Source organism: Pseudorasbora parva, chromosome 5 (genome assembly GCF_024679245.1).
Source record: "Pseudorasbora parva isolate DD20220531a chromosome 5, ASM2467924v1, whole genome shotgun sequence".
Taxonomy (NCBI): domain Eukaryota; kingdom Metazoa; phylum Chordata; class Actinopteri; order Cypriniformes; family Gobionidae; genus Pseudorasbora; species Pseudorasbora parva.
This window is the reverse complement of record NC_090176.1, coordinates 18,604,780-18,621,378: the sequence shown is the minus strand read 5'-3', so window position 1 is coordinate 18,621,378 and position 16,599 is coordinate 18,604,780. Positions and strand designations below refer to the sequence as shown.

At 36.3% G+C, this 16,599-nt stretch overlaps 1 protein-coding gene across 1 annotated transcript in view; it reads left to right on the top strand.

The window, feature by feature from the left end:
* The window catches only part of col4a2 (collagen, type IV, alpha 2), a 150,471-nt gene that overhangs the window by 98,978 nt on the left and 34,894 nt on the right, over nucleotides 1-16,599 (top strand). Inside the window, exons 6-23 of the mRNA XM_067443427.1 lie at nucleotides 2,855-2,899; nucleotides 4,304-4,420; nucleotides 4,590-4,658; nucleotides 4,763-4,798; nucleotides 4,910-4,963; nucleotides 7,212-7,247; nucleotides 7,386-7,427; nucleotides 7,535-7,603; nucleotides 7,705-7,749; nucleotides 8,155-8,208; nucleotides 8,462-8,497; nucleotides 8,580-8,624; nucleotides 8,716-8,770; nucleotides 11,055-11,165; nucleotides 11,737-11,883; nucleotides 14,979-15,050; nucleotides 15,248-15,396; nucleotides 15,509-15,581. Coding sequence (XP_067299528.1) covers nucleotides 2,855-2,899; nucleotides 4,304-4,420; nucleotides 4,590-4,658; nucleotides 4,763-4,798; nucleotides 4,910-4,963; nucleotides 7,212-7,247; nucleotides 7,386-7,427; nucleotides 7,535-7,603; nucleotides 7,705-7,749; nucleotides 8,155-8,208; nucleotides 8,462-8,497; nucleotides 8,580-8,624; nucleotides 8,716-8,770; nucleotides 11,055-11,165; nucleotides 11,737-11,883; nucleotides 14,979-15,050; nucleotides 15,248-15,396; nucleotides 15,509-15,581 — 1,255 coding nt within the window. The remainder of the gene's footprint in view (nucleotides 1-2,854; nucleotides 2,900-4,303; nucleotides 4,421-4,589; nucleotides 4,659-4,762; nucleotides 4,799-4,909; nucleotides 4,964-7,211; nucleotides 7,248-7,385; nucleotides 7,428-7,534; nucleotides 7,604-7,704; nucleotides 7,750-8,154; nucleotides 8,209-8,461; nucleotides 8,498-8,579; nucleotides 8,625-8,715; nucleotides 8,771-11,054; nucleotides 11,166-11,736; nucleotides 11,884-14,978; nucleotides 15,051-15,247; nucleotides 15,397-15,508; nucleotides 15,582-16,599) is intronic.

Below are 16,599 nucleotides of genomic sequence, written 5' to 3'. Positions count from 1 at the left end.
GTTAAATTTTGTTTCTTTATTAAGTTAATTTAGAAAAATGTTTGGAGCATTTTTATTTTTATTTTTTTTAATTAACGCTTTTCTTTCTTAAAGTGACAACCAAGTGGCCAGCGGTGAAAATGACTGTGAGTTAACGCTTTAGCCTCTCAAATCAACACTGGACTTGTTTTGCCTATAATAACAAATAAAAAATAAAAAATAAAACTATAAATAAATAAATAAATAAAACCCTGAAAAATCTTTAGAGCGTCACAAATTTTCTCTCCACAAAATTAATATAAATCTGAACTTCAAATCAATTCCCACACTAAATGCTCATTTAACGGAGTTCACATCAACAAAATAAAGCAAAAGATTCCAGCTGCATCTTATCATCAGCTCATTCCAAGATCAAAGACCGCAATAGGTGAAAGAGCAACCTAAGCACCAGTGAGATCATTTAGTCTCATTAGCTTTTAATGAAGATGACTGTGTTTTTGAGCATCTAAGACTTTCAGTTTTCCTTGCAGTCGTTTGCCTGTTGGTTTGCTTTACTCATTTGCGGTGACGCATGTTGCAGTAGCCCGTCATATCTGACTAAAACATATATAGGTATTTTTTAACAATTTGCCAGGAGTAAAATTTACATATGTGGTTTAAACAACCAGATACTTCTGGTCTTTTCACAATCGGATAGATATCTGGTATAAAAAGGCCATAACTCTCCCAGTTGCACCACTGCTGCTGCTGGTGGTGGACACTAAACACCATACTACTGAAGGTCTGTTGCTCTTTTGATGACAATAAATAGGTCTAAAATTATGTTTATTGTGTTTGAGGGTTCAGTATTGTTCATATTTACATTTAAAAAGCTGACATAAAAGTTACTTAAAAGTAATTACTTATTACTTTTGACATATAGTAATTGGTAAAGTAATTAAATTACTTTTAAAAGAAGTAACTAGTAACTGAAACTAATTAGTAATTTTCATTAACTTGCCCAACACTGGTAATCTGGACGTACTAGATTCACCATGATGTCATTGTCATGTGACCTACCAGCCCTTGCCTCATGGTATAGTGAAGTGGTCAGTTTGGAAGAACTAGGTCATCCATGTACTTTTTGCCTATACTCTTTTATGAGTACTGTAAAGTTGGAAACAATTCTATTGTCAATACTTTTGGCAAATACAGCCATAGATGGAGTGGATTGCTTCAATAAAACACCCTTCAAAGCTTGCACAGTCCTGTACCTCTTCCTGGGTTGAGGTTTTAATTTATATACTGTTTAATGTTTAATTTTACGCATATATAAGCAATGCTCATATCGCTTGTTTCTGCTTCTTCTTCGCCTGTGTTTTGTACCAGATTCTGTAATCTTTCAGGAGATGCGTAACAGCGCCTACTACCGTATAACAGAGAAATCTTGTCATAAGTGGTGGGGAAATAGTTATAGTGGTGGGGAAATAGAATATACTTTAATGAAAATTCGCCACCTATTTGCATGTTAATTATATTATAATTAGGGCTGTCAAAATTAACGTGTTATTAACCCATTAACGTGAATTCATTTTAACGGCACTAATTTTATTAACGAGCGATTAACGCAGCGCACATTTTCTGTTTGATCCACGTGCCCGTAGTTGGAGAAATTGAGATCAGCCAGACGTAAATGATGCAGCAGCAAACATTAATAGGGAAAGAAAAAGGTTAACAATAACATTACTCTGAAACAAGTTATAGCCTATATAAGCTACCGTATTTTTTTCTTCTTAACTTTTATTAGACTCCAGGTAAAAAGAAAAATGATTTTTTTTCACTGAGCACATTCTCTGCAGTCCGAGTGGGATGCACGAATACACTGCAAGCTCACTCTTGCTCATGTCTGAGGTAAATCAGTAACACCATCACCACGTGTGAATCGCGGCACTGTTCGGTGAACACACACAAAATACGGTCAATTCAATAGGGAATGCGCATCTCTTAAAGGGGCCACACTATACTCGTGAAAAATGGACTTGCTCCAGGTAATGTGTGGTACTGTTGTGCTCACAGGTCCGCATGACAGCTTTCACATCACCATTTGTTTATACGAACTGTGCCCTGTTCTGAATTAAACTGCCAGTGTAAAAAATCCCTTTATTTATAATTCTTAAAATGAGGGAAATTATAGCTTATTCTGATTTTTTAAGCTTAGGCTATAAGAGACGTGAACTAGTTCTTTGAAAAACATCTGTGACCTTTGATACATGTCTAGTCTACATCCTCTGAGTATGGTTTCTCTAATAATAAACATACATTTGCATAAAGCATATATAGTTGTCCATGCCCATATTCATTAGATTATAAAAAACTTTTAATTTAAGGTAAATTTATTTATTAACATATTAATTTAAGGTAAATTTAGAACTGATAAAAATTGTGAATAATCACGAGTTAACTCATGACAATGTGTGCTTAATCGCGATTAAATAATTTAATCGATTGACAGCCCTAATTATATTTTAAAAATATATAATTTATAAATATATAATATTTTAAACTCATATTAAATTCTTATGTTACCATGTTTACTAACAGTAAACACATGTTCCTGTGTTTCTGCTTCCTATATTCTTTTTCAGTGTAAATTTACACAACAACAATGTACTATTTGCTATTCCTTTGCATTTTTCATGTACAGACAATGATGTTGTCAAATCAACCCTGTTCCCCATTCACAAGAATACGCAAAAATAACTTAAAACACTGCATTATGCTGCCAGGCCATTAGTTGGCCACAGATTAGTTAACACAGAGACAACAACTGTATCTTTTTCAAAAACGTGCACTTTTAAAATCTGTTTTCTGCTAATGTATTTTAATCTTTCTTTAGGGAATGGTTGGGGTTCCAGGGTTTGATGGAGCAGATGGCATTCCGGTAAGTATTATTTTGTTTATATCAACAATATTATGTTTAGATGTGTGAAGTAAAGCAGAATTTTATAAAATCATACAGCAACAGCAATATGATAAAATACACCAATGTTTAATAAATAGTTAAATCTATTCAAACTAATCACGGGAATACACAAGCCTTCCAAGTAATATAGTTAAAGGTCCCATTCTTTGCGATTCCATCTTTCAAACTTTAGTTAGTGTGTAATGTTGCTGTTAGAGCATAAATAATACCTGTCAAATTATAAAGCTCAAAGTTCAATGCCAAGCAAGATATTTTATTTAACAGAAGTTCCCTTTCAAAGCCTACAGCGAACGGCCGGTTTGGACTACAGCCCTACACTTCCTGCTTTAATGATGCAACTAAAACCTTTGTTGATGAACCCTCCGCCCACAAGAACACGCAAATTTGGGGGCGTTGTCCTTTTGCTCTCGCAGGTCGAGAATAGGCTGCGTTGTTTTTGTAGAGTGTGTTTGCCGCCATGCCATTGAAACGCTGTTATTTTCATCCCGGAGTCAAATCACCTTTGTTTGGCCTTCCCACGGACGCTGTACGTAGAGATCAATGGCTACAGTTTATGGTTAACTCGGTTCCGGAAAATTATAATCACAATTTAAAACTATGTGCAGCACATTTTGCTGAGGACTGCTTCCTCACTCTCAATCAGTTTAATGCCGGATTCGCAGAAAGATTATTCTTAAAAGACGACGCAGTTCCCTCTTTATCTGGAGATGGCGTTGTTATGGACCACAACAGGTAAGTGTATTTTATTATTTAAGTTAGTCCGTTTAACAGTTTATGTAACTCATGACACAAAGTGCAACGCTGTTTAGCTTTGTTAACTAACGTTAGATGGTAATTGAAACTAATCCGAAAAACGTATAAGCATATAAAAGTGTAGTAATTCATTCAGACACCATCGATTGTTGGTGTTTGTAATGATCAGTTTAAACTACTGAATAGACAGCTTACCATTCTGAAACATCCAGCAAAAGTCTTTCCTGAGCAGGTTATAATCGATCCTCTTCGATATTCTCTGGGTCTGATTCCGACTCAAATTGATAAGACAATATAGACAATTTTGCAATAACATTGAGCGCGCGTATCGTATCTACCCGTTATGATAAGAGGTGGGACCTTTCCGGGCAACGTGCTAAGCTGCTGTCCAATCACAGCGCGGGAAGCGCTGGCCTAATCAGAACTCGTTACGTGTTTGCACACTGCTTGTTACAATTGCACACTGTAAACATAATCAAAGCTTAAAAAACAGGCGAAGAATGGGACCTTTAAAATATAATAAATATACCTTTCCTTAGTCTTCAAAATGCTGTTTTTATTGTGAGTTTTGGATTCATCAATTCTGGGTCATTGATAATCTCTCATCAGGGCCACCCTGGGCCATCTGGGCCTCGTGGAAAACCAGGAGCCGATGGCTGTAATGGAACCCGGGGAGATTCAGGAACGCCAGGCCTTTCAGGATTCGATGGTGGACCAGGAATATATGTATGGATTTTCATTTATTTGTGTGTCACAGAGTACATTTTTGAGACATTGCACAGAATCTATTTAGAACTCATACATCTAACTTATAATGCTTTTATTTTCTCTCTCACTTTCTTTCAATTACATGGTCTCCGTGTGTTTGATTATGTGTAAATGTGATATTCTGTAGGGTCGGCCAGGAAGGAAGGGGGAGAAGGGTGACCCTTTGGAGCTGTGGGTCTATATGCAAAGATTCAAGGTAAGAGGAACTTTATGAGGGGTTTAAATCCAGTTTTACATCAATGCATTTGGTTTAAAACGATATGGGAATGGTTTCCCGGCACTTTTTCTGTTGTTTTATAGGGAGATCCAGGGCCACCAGGTTTTCCAGGATTTATTGTAAGTTCAATTTTAGCCATCCAACTTGTTGCCATTCAACAGAAACTGAGCAATCAGGGAGGTGAAGATGAGATAAATTTTGTTTTTTTCTAAAACATTTCACTCTTACAGGGGCCAACTGGTAACCCAGGGTATAGTGGGCCGCCAGGATTACAAGGACCTTGGGTGAGTTTTTATTGAGTCATACATTGAGCCATGTACACTAATTCCGCTCACTATTGTTTAATTAAACCAGAAAACAAAAATCTAAATGAACCCATCTGATAACACTTACAGTGGTGTGGAATGAAAGTAGCTTTTGTCACCACCAATCCAAATTCGATTCCACATTTTTCTGACCTCATCCTTCTCTTCGCATATCAGCTCAGAGAGGTTTTTATTTCAATTGAAATGATATTCGTAAAATGAAAATAGAGTCCCTAATGGATATTGAACAGTAAGAATAAAGTGTTTAAAGGGGCTTGAGAACTGCATTGTTTTATTGTTTTATGATGTTTCCTGAGATGCGCTTATAATGTTAGAATGTTTTTTACATTTAAAAAAATTATCATAATTTATAACTAAAGGTAGGGCTGGACTGGGGCTAAAATTCGGCTCTGGCAAACCCAGCCCATCCGGCCCATGAGTACCCCGTGAATGTTTTTGCTGGGGTTGGGGCCTTAAATTGGAGTAAATAAATAAAACTAGGACAAGGACAAATAATGATAGATATTATCGAATTTGCTGCAAATGCAGATAAACTTAATATTGCTTTTTTGTCACACAGAAATGACCTTGGCAGTAAAGCACTGATGATTTTGAGCTAGGATGCAGTAAAGTAAATGTAGCCTACTGCTTTAAAATGCTGTCACTCTCGTGTCCTTCCAAACCTGCATGACTTCTGTGAAATGTTATGAAGAATGTTGGCAACCAAGCCATTTTGGTTAGGCTTTGAATATTGTATGAACAAAAAAAACACTCAAATTATTTTATTTTATGCTACACAGAAATAAATTCATTTAGGTTTGGAATGACATTAGGGTGAGTAAATGATCACATTTTTGGGTTGAACTACCCCTTTAAAAACGGTCATATTTTTCAAGAGTTAAAACATAAATTAAGTAAGACACTGATATCTATCTTTAATGAGGCTATCATTGAAATATAATGTAATTACTTAATAAAAAACTTTTAAAGAGGAAAAAAAAAGCTTTGTCCTTAATTCATGGGATCCAGATTTTAAAGCTGTTTTATAGACTGTAGATTAACTGTAGGCCAGTTTCATTTAAATGTAAGATCATGGTAGTCACCGGGTAAAAAACATAGACTGTAAAAATCTTGCTCCTCATTATATGGCTATATGGTTTCTAAAATATATAAAACATAGCCTATATAATAAACTATTATATTTGTAAGTAAAAAAAAAAAAGTAAACACCTGTAGAAAATACGAAAACAGCCTCTATAAAAGTGATTTATATTCTGCAATATTAATTTAAGTAATATAGCAATATTTTTAATAAATGTTTCTTCCAAAACACCATATTTATTCGCTGTTAGCTGCAAGGTAAATTGTGGTTGTGCTAAAGTGAAACGTTTGTGTGTATTGCCGTTTTCCACTTTACCTCGTCATGAACACATGCTCGCGGCTGTTTTCTGCTGATTCAACACAGAACCCGGTATGTTCCCATATCATACGATTGTATAAAACAAATTCGGAGTCAAAGTGCCGTATAGAGCAGCATTTAAACGCAGCGCACGTTCGTCAGCGGCTGCGCTGTGCGGATATTCGCCTTTTGCAGTTCCATGCGCTCAAATAATAAATAAATAGAAAAAAGCACCTAATATGGAGGGGAGGTCTCTCTCGCTTCGGCCTGGCAATTCAGAAGACAAACCAATGGGCCCCTGTCGCTGCATGTTGTCAGTGGCACACAAAAAAAAAAACTAACGGCACCAAAGTGCATCGGCCCACCGGGCAAATGCCCAGTATGCCAGATTACCAGTCCAGCCCTGATTAAAGGCTTTTTTCCTACCCTGATTTGAGTTTGTCTCACACGTGTCTGCTTTGAGAGTTTAGTGTAAATGCCCACTGCTGTGATTGGCTAACATCTTTCCAATAGTTTTTCCAGTATTTGAAATAGTATTACTCTCTCTTTTAGTGTGTTTTTACTATTACAGTTCTTATGGTTAATTAATCGAGAAAAGTGTTGCATTACATTTAGATCTATGGCATTATATTAAAATCTAAAGCATTATATTAAGATCTATGGCATGAAAGTTTGCAGTGATGATTATTGTGGCCGATCACACACATGTTGAGCATGCAAGCAAGCAGTGGTTAGCATCTAACATATGTCACTATTTGCACTTGGCATCACAATTGACATATAAGTATACCAACTATCTCTTCTTCTCATTGTATTATCTTTCTTTAGGGTCCCCCTGGTAGTAAAGGTGTTAAAGGACAAAAGGTAAATAATACACAATATTTTGTTTAATTTTATGAAAGAATTGCAATCAAACAGATATTTTGGGAGCACAATATAATTAAGTATTTTTTGGTAAATGAACATCGTTTTAATGTTAATGTATGTGTTGCCTCTATACAGGGTGAAAGCACTAAAATAATAAAAGGAGTCAAAGGAGAATTGGTAAGACAAATATTTAGTGTCTTATATAATAGTGTCAGACTAATATCATTATCTTTAATCTGCATTGTTACTGTTTAAGCTGTATACATTTCATGTACTCACCTCAGGGGGAAATTGGAGAGCCAGGCCCACCAGGAACTTACTCCCAGACGAGACCGAACCTTACAGAATGGCAGGCAGGAAGAACATGACTTGAATTTATTACAAATATTATCTCCCAGGGAGAGAAAATGATCTAATTTTCATATTCTGTTAATTTTCTGGTTTTTATTAACAGGGTGCAAAGGGGATGAAGGGTTATAAAGGTGAACAAGGAGATTTGGTAGGTTACATTTGATCTTTATTTTTTGCACACACATATTCCCTTCATTTCTTCAACACAAGGATGTTCATGTTATATTTATGGAATAGACAGAAACAATAGAAGACAAAGAAAGAAAAACAGGATAAATTATCATGCTTAATGTGGTGGTTAATGGAATGACAGCAACCACCAAGTCTTTTTGGTAGAGGAGTAACTGAATGACATTGAAAAATGCTTTTGGTCAAACAATTATTAATTTAATTTAAAATATGCTATAGAAATGTTATCTTGAATTATACAGATGGTCTTTTCTAATTCAAACAGATAAGAGCAGTGTGTGACTTGAGAATATCTGTCAAGGTCAGCACGGAGTAAATAGACATCGTAATATATTCATGAGAATCTTTTTCTTTTTTTCTTTAGGAATTTTTATTTACAAAAGGAGAGACTGGTGTCACAGGGCTTCCAGGACAACGGGTATGTTTGTTCAAGTGCTGAAATGGTTTTATTAACGCTATGCAAAATCTAAATTTACAAAAAAGGTAGTTGTCCACAGCTGAATTTTTTATTACAGCCAAGATCAATCCCAAAAAGTAAAATGTCAGGGAGCAGACATCTAGCTTTTCATTTATTTTTGGTCTTGCACCAAACAGCCCATTTTGAGTTTTGGATGTTCACGCATATTCAACATTTTTATCTAAAAAATGTAACCAATTACTATTAATTACAGGGAAAGCCAGGATTCATTGGCTGGCCCGGACCGAGGGTATGTAATTTTGATCAAATTCCCAACAGTGCAAGACATTTGTGTTTACTTAAATATTTCAAGTCTCTCTCCATTCCTACAGGGTGACACTGGACTACCAGGTTTCCCAGGAAATTCTGGCCGCAAGGTAATAAATTAATTACTGGTTTAGTGCTAAATCTTGTCTTACAATCAGTCTGCATTGAAGTTGTACGGCCTAATTTCATATCATTCAACAGGGAGACAGAGGAGAACCAGGAGAGTTGATAGGAAGTTCATCTGGTAATACTGGAGGTACTAATATAAATAATGCACTTTGAGATAATCAATGTTTGAAGTAGGCATGTGCTGTTATCAATTTTTCATGTTGCGATTAATTGCTGAAGCTTTTATCACGGTGCGCGGTATTATCACGATATAAATCGTCGACGACGATATAAATAAGTTGCAAAAAAAAAGTGTTGTCATAGTATAACAGCTTTGAGAACTCTTTGCAATAACAAAAATAACTCTGAATGTTTAACTACAATAATACCATGCACCAAAAATATATAAAAGTAACATTTTCAAACAGATTAAAGTGCAAAAGAATTAAAGAACAACAGGTAACACATTACAGTAAGGTCTCATTATTTAATGCATTAACTAAGATAACTAACATTTGTTACAGATAGTGTTATGTTTTTTGTTAATGTTAGTTGAGAAATATAACTGATCATTGTTAGTTTTATCTTAGGTCCTTTAAATGAGGTCTTTTGATTTTTTTGATTTTAGTAATGTTAAAGCTGCAGTCCAAAACTTTTTGCGGTTAATAAACAGAACTGCGTGCATCTTGCGGAAGAACATTGCAGCCGGAGCTACTTCTCTCTGTTTATGTCTATGGCGGATCACGCAGGTACTGTGCTCCTCCGCAGCGGTACCTACCAGTCTGGCCTGAAATAGTCCCAATATAAATACTTATTATAAGTGTACCATAATGATTCAGGGTAAGACAAAAACACGGTTTGGAAAATGGATTCATATTGTACATTCTCATTTTATAATTTTTCTAAATCTTGAACACAAAAAAAAAGATATGGACAGTGAGCTAACTAAGAAAATAACATTACTTCGAATAATTAGTTCTTTATAATTATTTTTCATTGTCAGTTTGGTAACAATGAATTAACATGTTAACTAATGAAGCTCAACGTTTTACTGAACAATAACAAATAATCAGAAACTGTATAATCATTAGGGCATGTAGTCCGGATTAAAATATAAAAATGTTTATTAACCTGTATTAAGTATTTGGTGCTGTGATGAACAACATTGAGATTACAAAAAAACGAATGGCTGTTTTAAAAAGGTTACTGGCGCAGTTACTTTTGTTTGCGGGGTTTCCGGGGTAATCGCAGCATTCTGCAGTTCATCAGTGCCCTCTGCTGTCGGGTAAAGTATTCTTAAGTGCATTATAAAAAAATGAAATAATTGTTAATAAATTATTATTCACTGTATTTTAAAGTGGCCACTATAACAATATCGTGCATATTCATTATCATGATATATCGCATTATCGAAAATCGGCACATGTCTAGTTTGAAGCTATTATTATTATCTATATTTTTCTTTAGTGTGTAATGTTGCTGTTTGAGAAAGAAAAAGTGTGCACAGAGCACAGAGTTACAAAGCACAAAATATTCCCTATAATAGTTATTCTCTATAAGGACTCTTTCTGAAATGCCTCGATTGTAGTCTTAGTTTTCTAATGGGAACGTCAAATTATTCCTCAATTATTTCTCGTTCTCAACCTTGCCATATGGAAAAAAGTGGAAAGACCTAGTTAAGTTGCATTATAAGTGTGTTGAATCTTGCGATTATGGTAAGGAGCGTGACATTTACGAAATCACAACCCTCCGGTCCATCTGACCAATCAGATCACATTGCATTCAATCATGAAAACCTAGGAGCCCTCAAAAACAAAATCAAGACTTTGAAAAAGGGTTTAATTGGGCCTCTTTAATATTGGGTATTTGAGTTTTATTAATCTAATTAGTGTTGTCAAAAGTACCGACCGGGATACCAAATCGGTACTGAGATTTTAAAAATGTGATGGTTCGAGCGCTGTTGAGCTGTAATCGTAAACATTGTTTTTCATCGTAAACATTACGGTCATTGTGCTCACGCTCATTGGATGTGCCTGTTATTGGCTACAATGATCAACGCACCCAGCGGTTTGAAAGAACATGGAAGCAAGTGTTTGAACAGTTTGAAAGTGTTTTTAAAGCGGGAGCAGGAGCGTTTGAACGCACAAGGAGGCGTCAGCCAGCGGACCGGTAGGCTGATAGACACCTGCATTTAAACGCTCTGTGTGTATCTGTGCAAGCGTTCTGTGAAAAACTCCATTGATGTATTTTTACAACATGTTTGTGAAGCGCTGATCGTAGTAGCCAATAACAGACATATTTGATGAATCAGTATGCACAATTTCAGAGTTTTTTTACGCTTCCGACAACACTAAATCTAATTACAATATATTTCACTATACATTCTCAATACTTTTTTCTTTGCTTCTGTCTGTTTTTTCTTGTTTATACAGTTGGTCCACCAGGACTTCCAGGGGAGCGTGGCCCAATTGGGAATTATGGTTCTAAGGGTGCTAAAGGACAGCCAGGTCCCCCAGGACCCCCTCCCTCTGAACAACAGTCAGGTATTTCTTGACTGAGTCTTATCTGACAGTTAAACACAGGTAGTTCAGTCTAAAATGGAAATTCTGCCTTTATTTATTTGCCCTCATGTTGTTGCAAACTTGTTAGTCTTATAAACCTGTTATAACCTTGTAAACCTGTTAAAACAAACTTAAACATATCATTTTGATATGTGAAAGTTATTTACTTTCAACATATCTGAGGGTCATTTACTTTTGTCTGTAATTTTCTTTAATTGGATTTTGTATAGATTGTATGCCCTTGATGTTGTGGCAATTTTCCCTGTGGTATCAAAAATGTTAATATTGATATCAAATATATTGACCTTTTTCAATGTATTGTATCAAATTTATAGATACCTATATAAATATAATATATGGTACTTTTGTGGTTCTTTTTTTTTAATCTTTTTGGTGCTTGACAGCCTGTGGTAACTGTTAACCTTTTAATGTAAAATAGTTATATAAATACCTCCTTTTATTCATTCACAGGACAAAGACATTTATATGACATCACTTAACCACATAGACATTATTTTAACCAAACTCTGTCACCGATTTCTCTGATACACAGTGGATCTGTGGGGCCCACAGGGACCACAGGGATCAAAGGGAGGCAGAGGTGAAGCTGGAGAACCTGGTAATCCTGCCACTCAGCCTGGGCCGCCTGGCTCCGATGGGTGGTCTGGAATACAGGGACCACCTGGACCCAAAGGATCATGTAAGTGTGATAAAATAATTTTTCATAAAATGCCAAACATTATGCTAATAAAGCATTTTAATAAAGCATTTTTCCTAACAAAGCTAAGGAATCCGGAAAGTATTCACCACGCTTAATTTTTTTCCCACATTTTGTTATGTTACAGCCTTATTCCAAAATTGATTAAATTAATTATTTTGCACAAAATTCTACAAACAATACTCTATAATGACAACACGAAATACGTTTATTTGAAATATTTGCAAACTTATTAAAAATAAAACATGAAAAAAGTGCATAAGTATTCCAAGCCTTTTGTTCAATTCTTTGTTGAAGCACCTTTGGCACCAATCTTTTTGAGTTTGATGCTAAACTTGGCACACCTTTTTTGGGGCAATTTCTTCCATTCTTCTTTTATCAGGTTGAATGGGGAGCATCAGTATACAGCCATTTTCAGAACTCTCCAGAAGTGTTCAATCGCATTCACGTCTGGACTCAATCTTGTGTAGCGACTCAGGCGAATCAAACACACAATCGCCAGTTACATTTAACAAATATGTTTTGAAAGTTGTGCTCACTAGCATACCTTCCCCCCCAACACAACAGAGGGAGATTCTTCAGTCACCCTGGAAACCATCTGATAAGATCTTTTTATGGCCGGAAAGAATGTGGCCACAGAGCTTTTGACACAGAGACACAGAGCTTTTGCCTCAAATTATAGACAAACCATCTATAAATGAACATGCACCCCAGGACATTATATGTAAACACATAATTGTTTTGTAAAATGTTTCTTCTGTATGGTATTTTGCATCTTTTTGTCTGTGTCTTAACAAAGTACTAGTTCAGATAACCTCATATATGTCATGTCTCCTATCAAATTAATGCTCACTTCACGACTTACACTTCCAGGTATATCACTTATTCAGAAAATGCAGTGTGTGTTTGTTGCATTAATTATAGTATGAAGACTCAGAGACCCACTGAGTCGAACCTTCAAACAAAGAGCAATAAAGTCTGCTGAGGAATTTCCCGCCGGGAAATCCCAACACTCTCATTGGTTAAGTCTAACCCTGGAGGGTGGGACTACGGCCAGACCATAAAAGGAGGACCTCGGATGCCCTCCGCCCCTCTTACACTCCTCTCTCTCTCTTCTCTCTCTGGCTGAACCAACACGTCTTTGTGGCTGGCCCTTGAGCCAGGCCACCAATGCAGGCCCTCCAAGCAGGCCTCAGCTCTTCCAAAAATCTTCTCTTCTACAATCCGATCTTCAAGAACACGAAGCATCGCTAAAGCAAACAGCCGCTTCCCTCCCAACCTCGGAAAGGACCGCCGGACATGCAGGACATTTGAACACGCAGAGACACATACGCACACAAGCGAGAAGCCAAAACGAAACCACAAAGAATGCAAGTATTCTTATTCTTACTGCTGTAAAGAGGGTGTGTTATTCTCCCGTTGGGATAAATTAACTCCGTGAAGGTCGTATTTTGGTTGAACTGAAGGAAAGCTGTTTCTTACCCTCCCCCACTCTCTTTGTCTCTCTCTCTCCCTCTCTCTTTGTCTCTCTCTCTCTCTCTTTTATCTCTCTCTAACTTCAGTCTATTCATTATTCTCTTTTATGTATTATTTCGTTAATATCTAGACTTCTACTCTCTTGATGCATATTTAGTATGTACTTTCTGTGTGAATTGTAGTGTTATTTTTAGTCTGTGTTTATTAAACCTTCAAAAGACATTTAATGAGTTGAATCTGTTATTCTGCCACATACACAAAGTCAATGAAACTTGCGATCTAAACGTTACCTAACTGCTTATGCTACTATGTTAGTAAAGTAAACTGTATGACCATTTGAAATATTGAACTTATCCTGATCAGTAAAGTTAATGTTTCTTATGCGCTCGTAAAGCAGTAATCCCTTTATTGAGAATTGATTTGAAAAGTCTATAACTAATTTGCAGGACAAACTTAGTAGGATAATTTCAGGCAATTTCATAAAGGGTTACTTGTATTTAATTAAACAATTTTCCCTATCGGAAAATTTTAATACGTAATGAACAACTGGCAAATTATATTCATAAATTCATGAATATTGAATATTAAATCCCTTTTGAGTTAATTATTCCCCGAGACATTAAACTCATGAGTCGTTGTTGTTACACTTGACTAGTCTCCAAGTTCCTGCCACTGAAAAACATCCCCACAGCATGATGCTGCCACCACTATGCTTTACTGCAGAAAGAGTATTGGCCAGGTGATAAGGGGTGCCTGATTTCCTCCAAACATGATGCTTGCTATTCTGACCAAAGGGTTCAACCTTTGTTTCATCAGACCGCAGAATTTTTTTTCTCATTGCCTGAGAGTCCCTCAGGTTAAACTCCAGGCAGGCTGTCATGTGCCTTTTACTGAGAAGTGACTTCCATCTGGCCATTCTACCCTACAGGCCTGATTGGTGGAGTGCTGGAGAGATGGTTGTTCCTCTGGAAGGTTCTCCCCTCTCCACAGAGAAACGCTGGAGCTCTGGCAAAATGACCATCGGGTTCTTGATCACTCCCTGACTATGGCGCTTCTCCCCTAATCACTCAGTTTGGCCAGATGGCTAGCTCTAGAAAGAGTCCTGATGGTTCCAAACTTCTTCCATTTACAGAGGATCAAGACCACTGTGCTCATTGGGACCTTCAAAGCTGCAGAAATGTTTTTGTGCCCTTTTCCAGATCTATGCCTCGATACAATCCTGTCTCAGAGGTCTACAGACAATGCATTGTACTAATTCAAAATAATGAATTTAATACATTTTGGAATAAGACTGTAACAACACAATGTGAAAAAGGTGAAGTGCTGTGAATACTTTCCGGATGCACTGTATTTGGTGATGTAAATATGTAGTATACACTTACATTAAAAAGTTTGTGGTCGGTAAGATTATTTTTTTTGTAATATTGAAAGTCTCACCAAGGCTCCATGTATTTAATCAAAATTATTTTAAAAATAATCTATTCCTCTGATGGAAAATCTGAAATTTCAGCATCATTACTCAGTTTACCCCTACAGTTTTCAAAGTCACATTAATTAATACAGATGACTTTATTAAAGAATATAAATGTGTCTTAATACAGTGGAAGACTTCTTCAGAGGCCCACCCGGACAACGTGGACGTCCAGGGAATGCAGGACAAAGGGGGCCAAAGGGTAAGATCAGTGGAAACAAAGTTGCTTTAGGTTTTGAATAAACTGCTAAAGAGTTATTTGCATGGCCAAGATCATGTCATGTCAGTTTTTTTTATAACATAAATTCTTCTATCTTCTCGAGGAACATAGAAGGTGTTGGATATTTGTCAGTTTTTGCTAATCCTGCTATATCGGTTATGTTTTTATCATTTGATCAGGTGACCATGGTCTGTGTGAATGCAGTTTCCAATCCCCGCGTGGTGTTCCGGGCCCTCCTGGTGATGCTGGGGACCCGGGAATGCAAGGTGAATGGGGTCCGCAGGGTGATCAAGGAGACCCAGGACCCAGAGGCATCGATGGTGCATTTGTAAGTAGACATAGACCGTGCTTTGTTGTCATCCCTTGTTAAAGTCACATGGTATATGAAAATATTTATATTAGCCAATTAAATCCAAAATTGATTTCTTTGCAATTTACAGGGTTATCATGGTGCAAAAGGATTATCTGGACCCAAAGGCAGAAAGGGAGAGATGAGAGCAGCTCTACAGAAAGGTGCAAAAGTAATCTGTTATATGTGTAGGAAACACACAGAAGAGTATATTGATGCTGTCTGGCAGAAACCTCCATATCTGTGTATTTCATTTATTTTTTTCTTCATAAATCATTACTATTGGTCCCCCTTTACATCTGTCTGTAGCTTTTGCAAGTATTTAACCAATGACAAGTATTACAAAGAGCTTGCAACTAAACCTTGTAACTCCATTGGCTTCTCAAACTGTCAGTAAAACCTCATAACTCCACTTGCCTCAATCTTGAATGAAGAAATGCAAAGGTAAACAATGAACTGGTTCTTTGAATAAGTACAGCAATTTCTTTACTCAACAAACATTGTATATAAAGGCTAATGTTTTATATTTATGAAGTGGAGTGGAGAACAGTCTTAGTCTAGCATTTGGCATAGAGTCTAATACTGTTTTAAATAGCCCGTGCATAGCACTTCATCTTTTATAACAGGAAATTTTGACCAAATGACAGAAAAACAACTGAGCGCTTACATAGCTACAATACACTTTATAACCTGAAAATGTCTCTGGGTTATGTATATATAACCTGATTCCCGAGAACGGAAACAAGATGCCGCTTCATGCTGTTGACGCAATTGGTATGCCTTCAGCCTGAGTCATGTGTAGGACATGGTCAGGTGATGAAACAACGTATGTGATAAATTCTATTAATAACACCTGCGGAAGAGTGTCACCAGGTTCACTTGTGTGAAGATGCTCAGGTGTTCTTGAAGTATGGCATCTCCTTCCCATTCTCAGGAAACTCGGTTATATAGATAACCAAAAGACATTGATTGGCTGCCAAAAAAGTGGTACGGTAGCGACAAAAAACTGCGTACCGAATTGTACTGAACTGTACTGCTCAAAGAAAATGAGACATATTTATATATATATATATATATATATATATATATATATATATATATATATATATATATATATATATATATATATATATATATATATATATATATATATATAAAACACTAATATATGAATTTGACAAC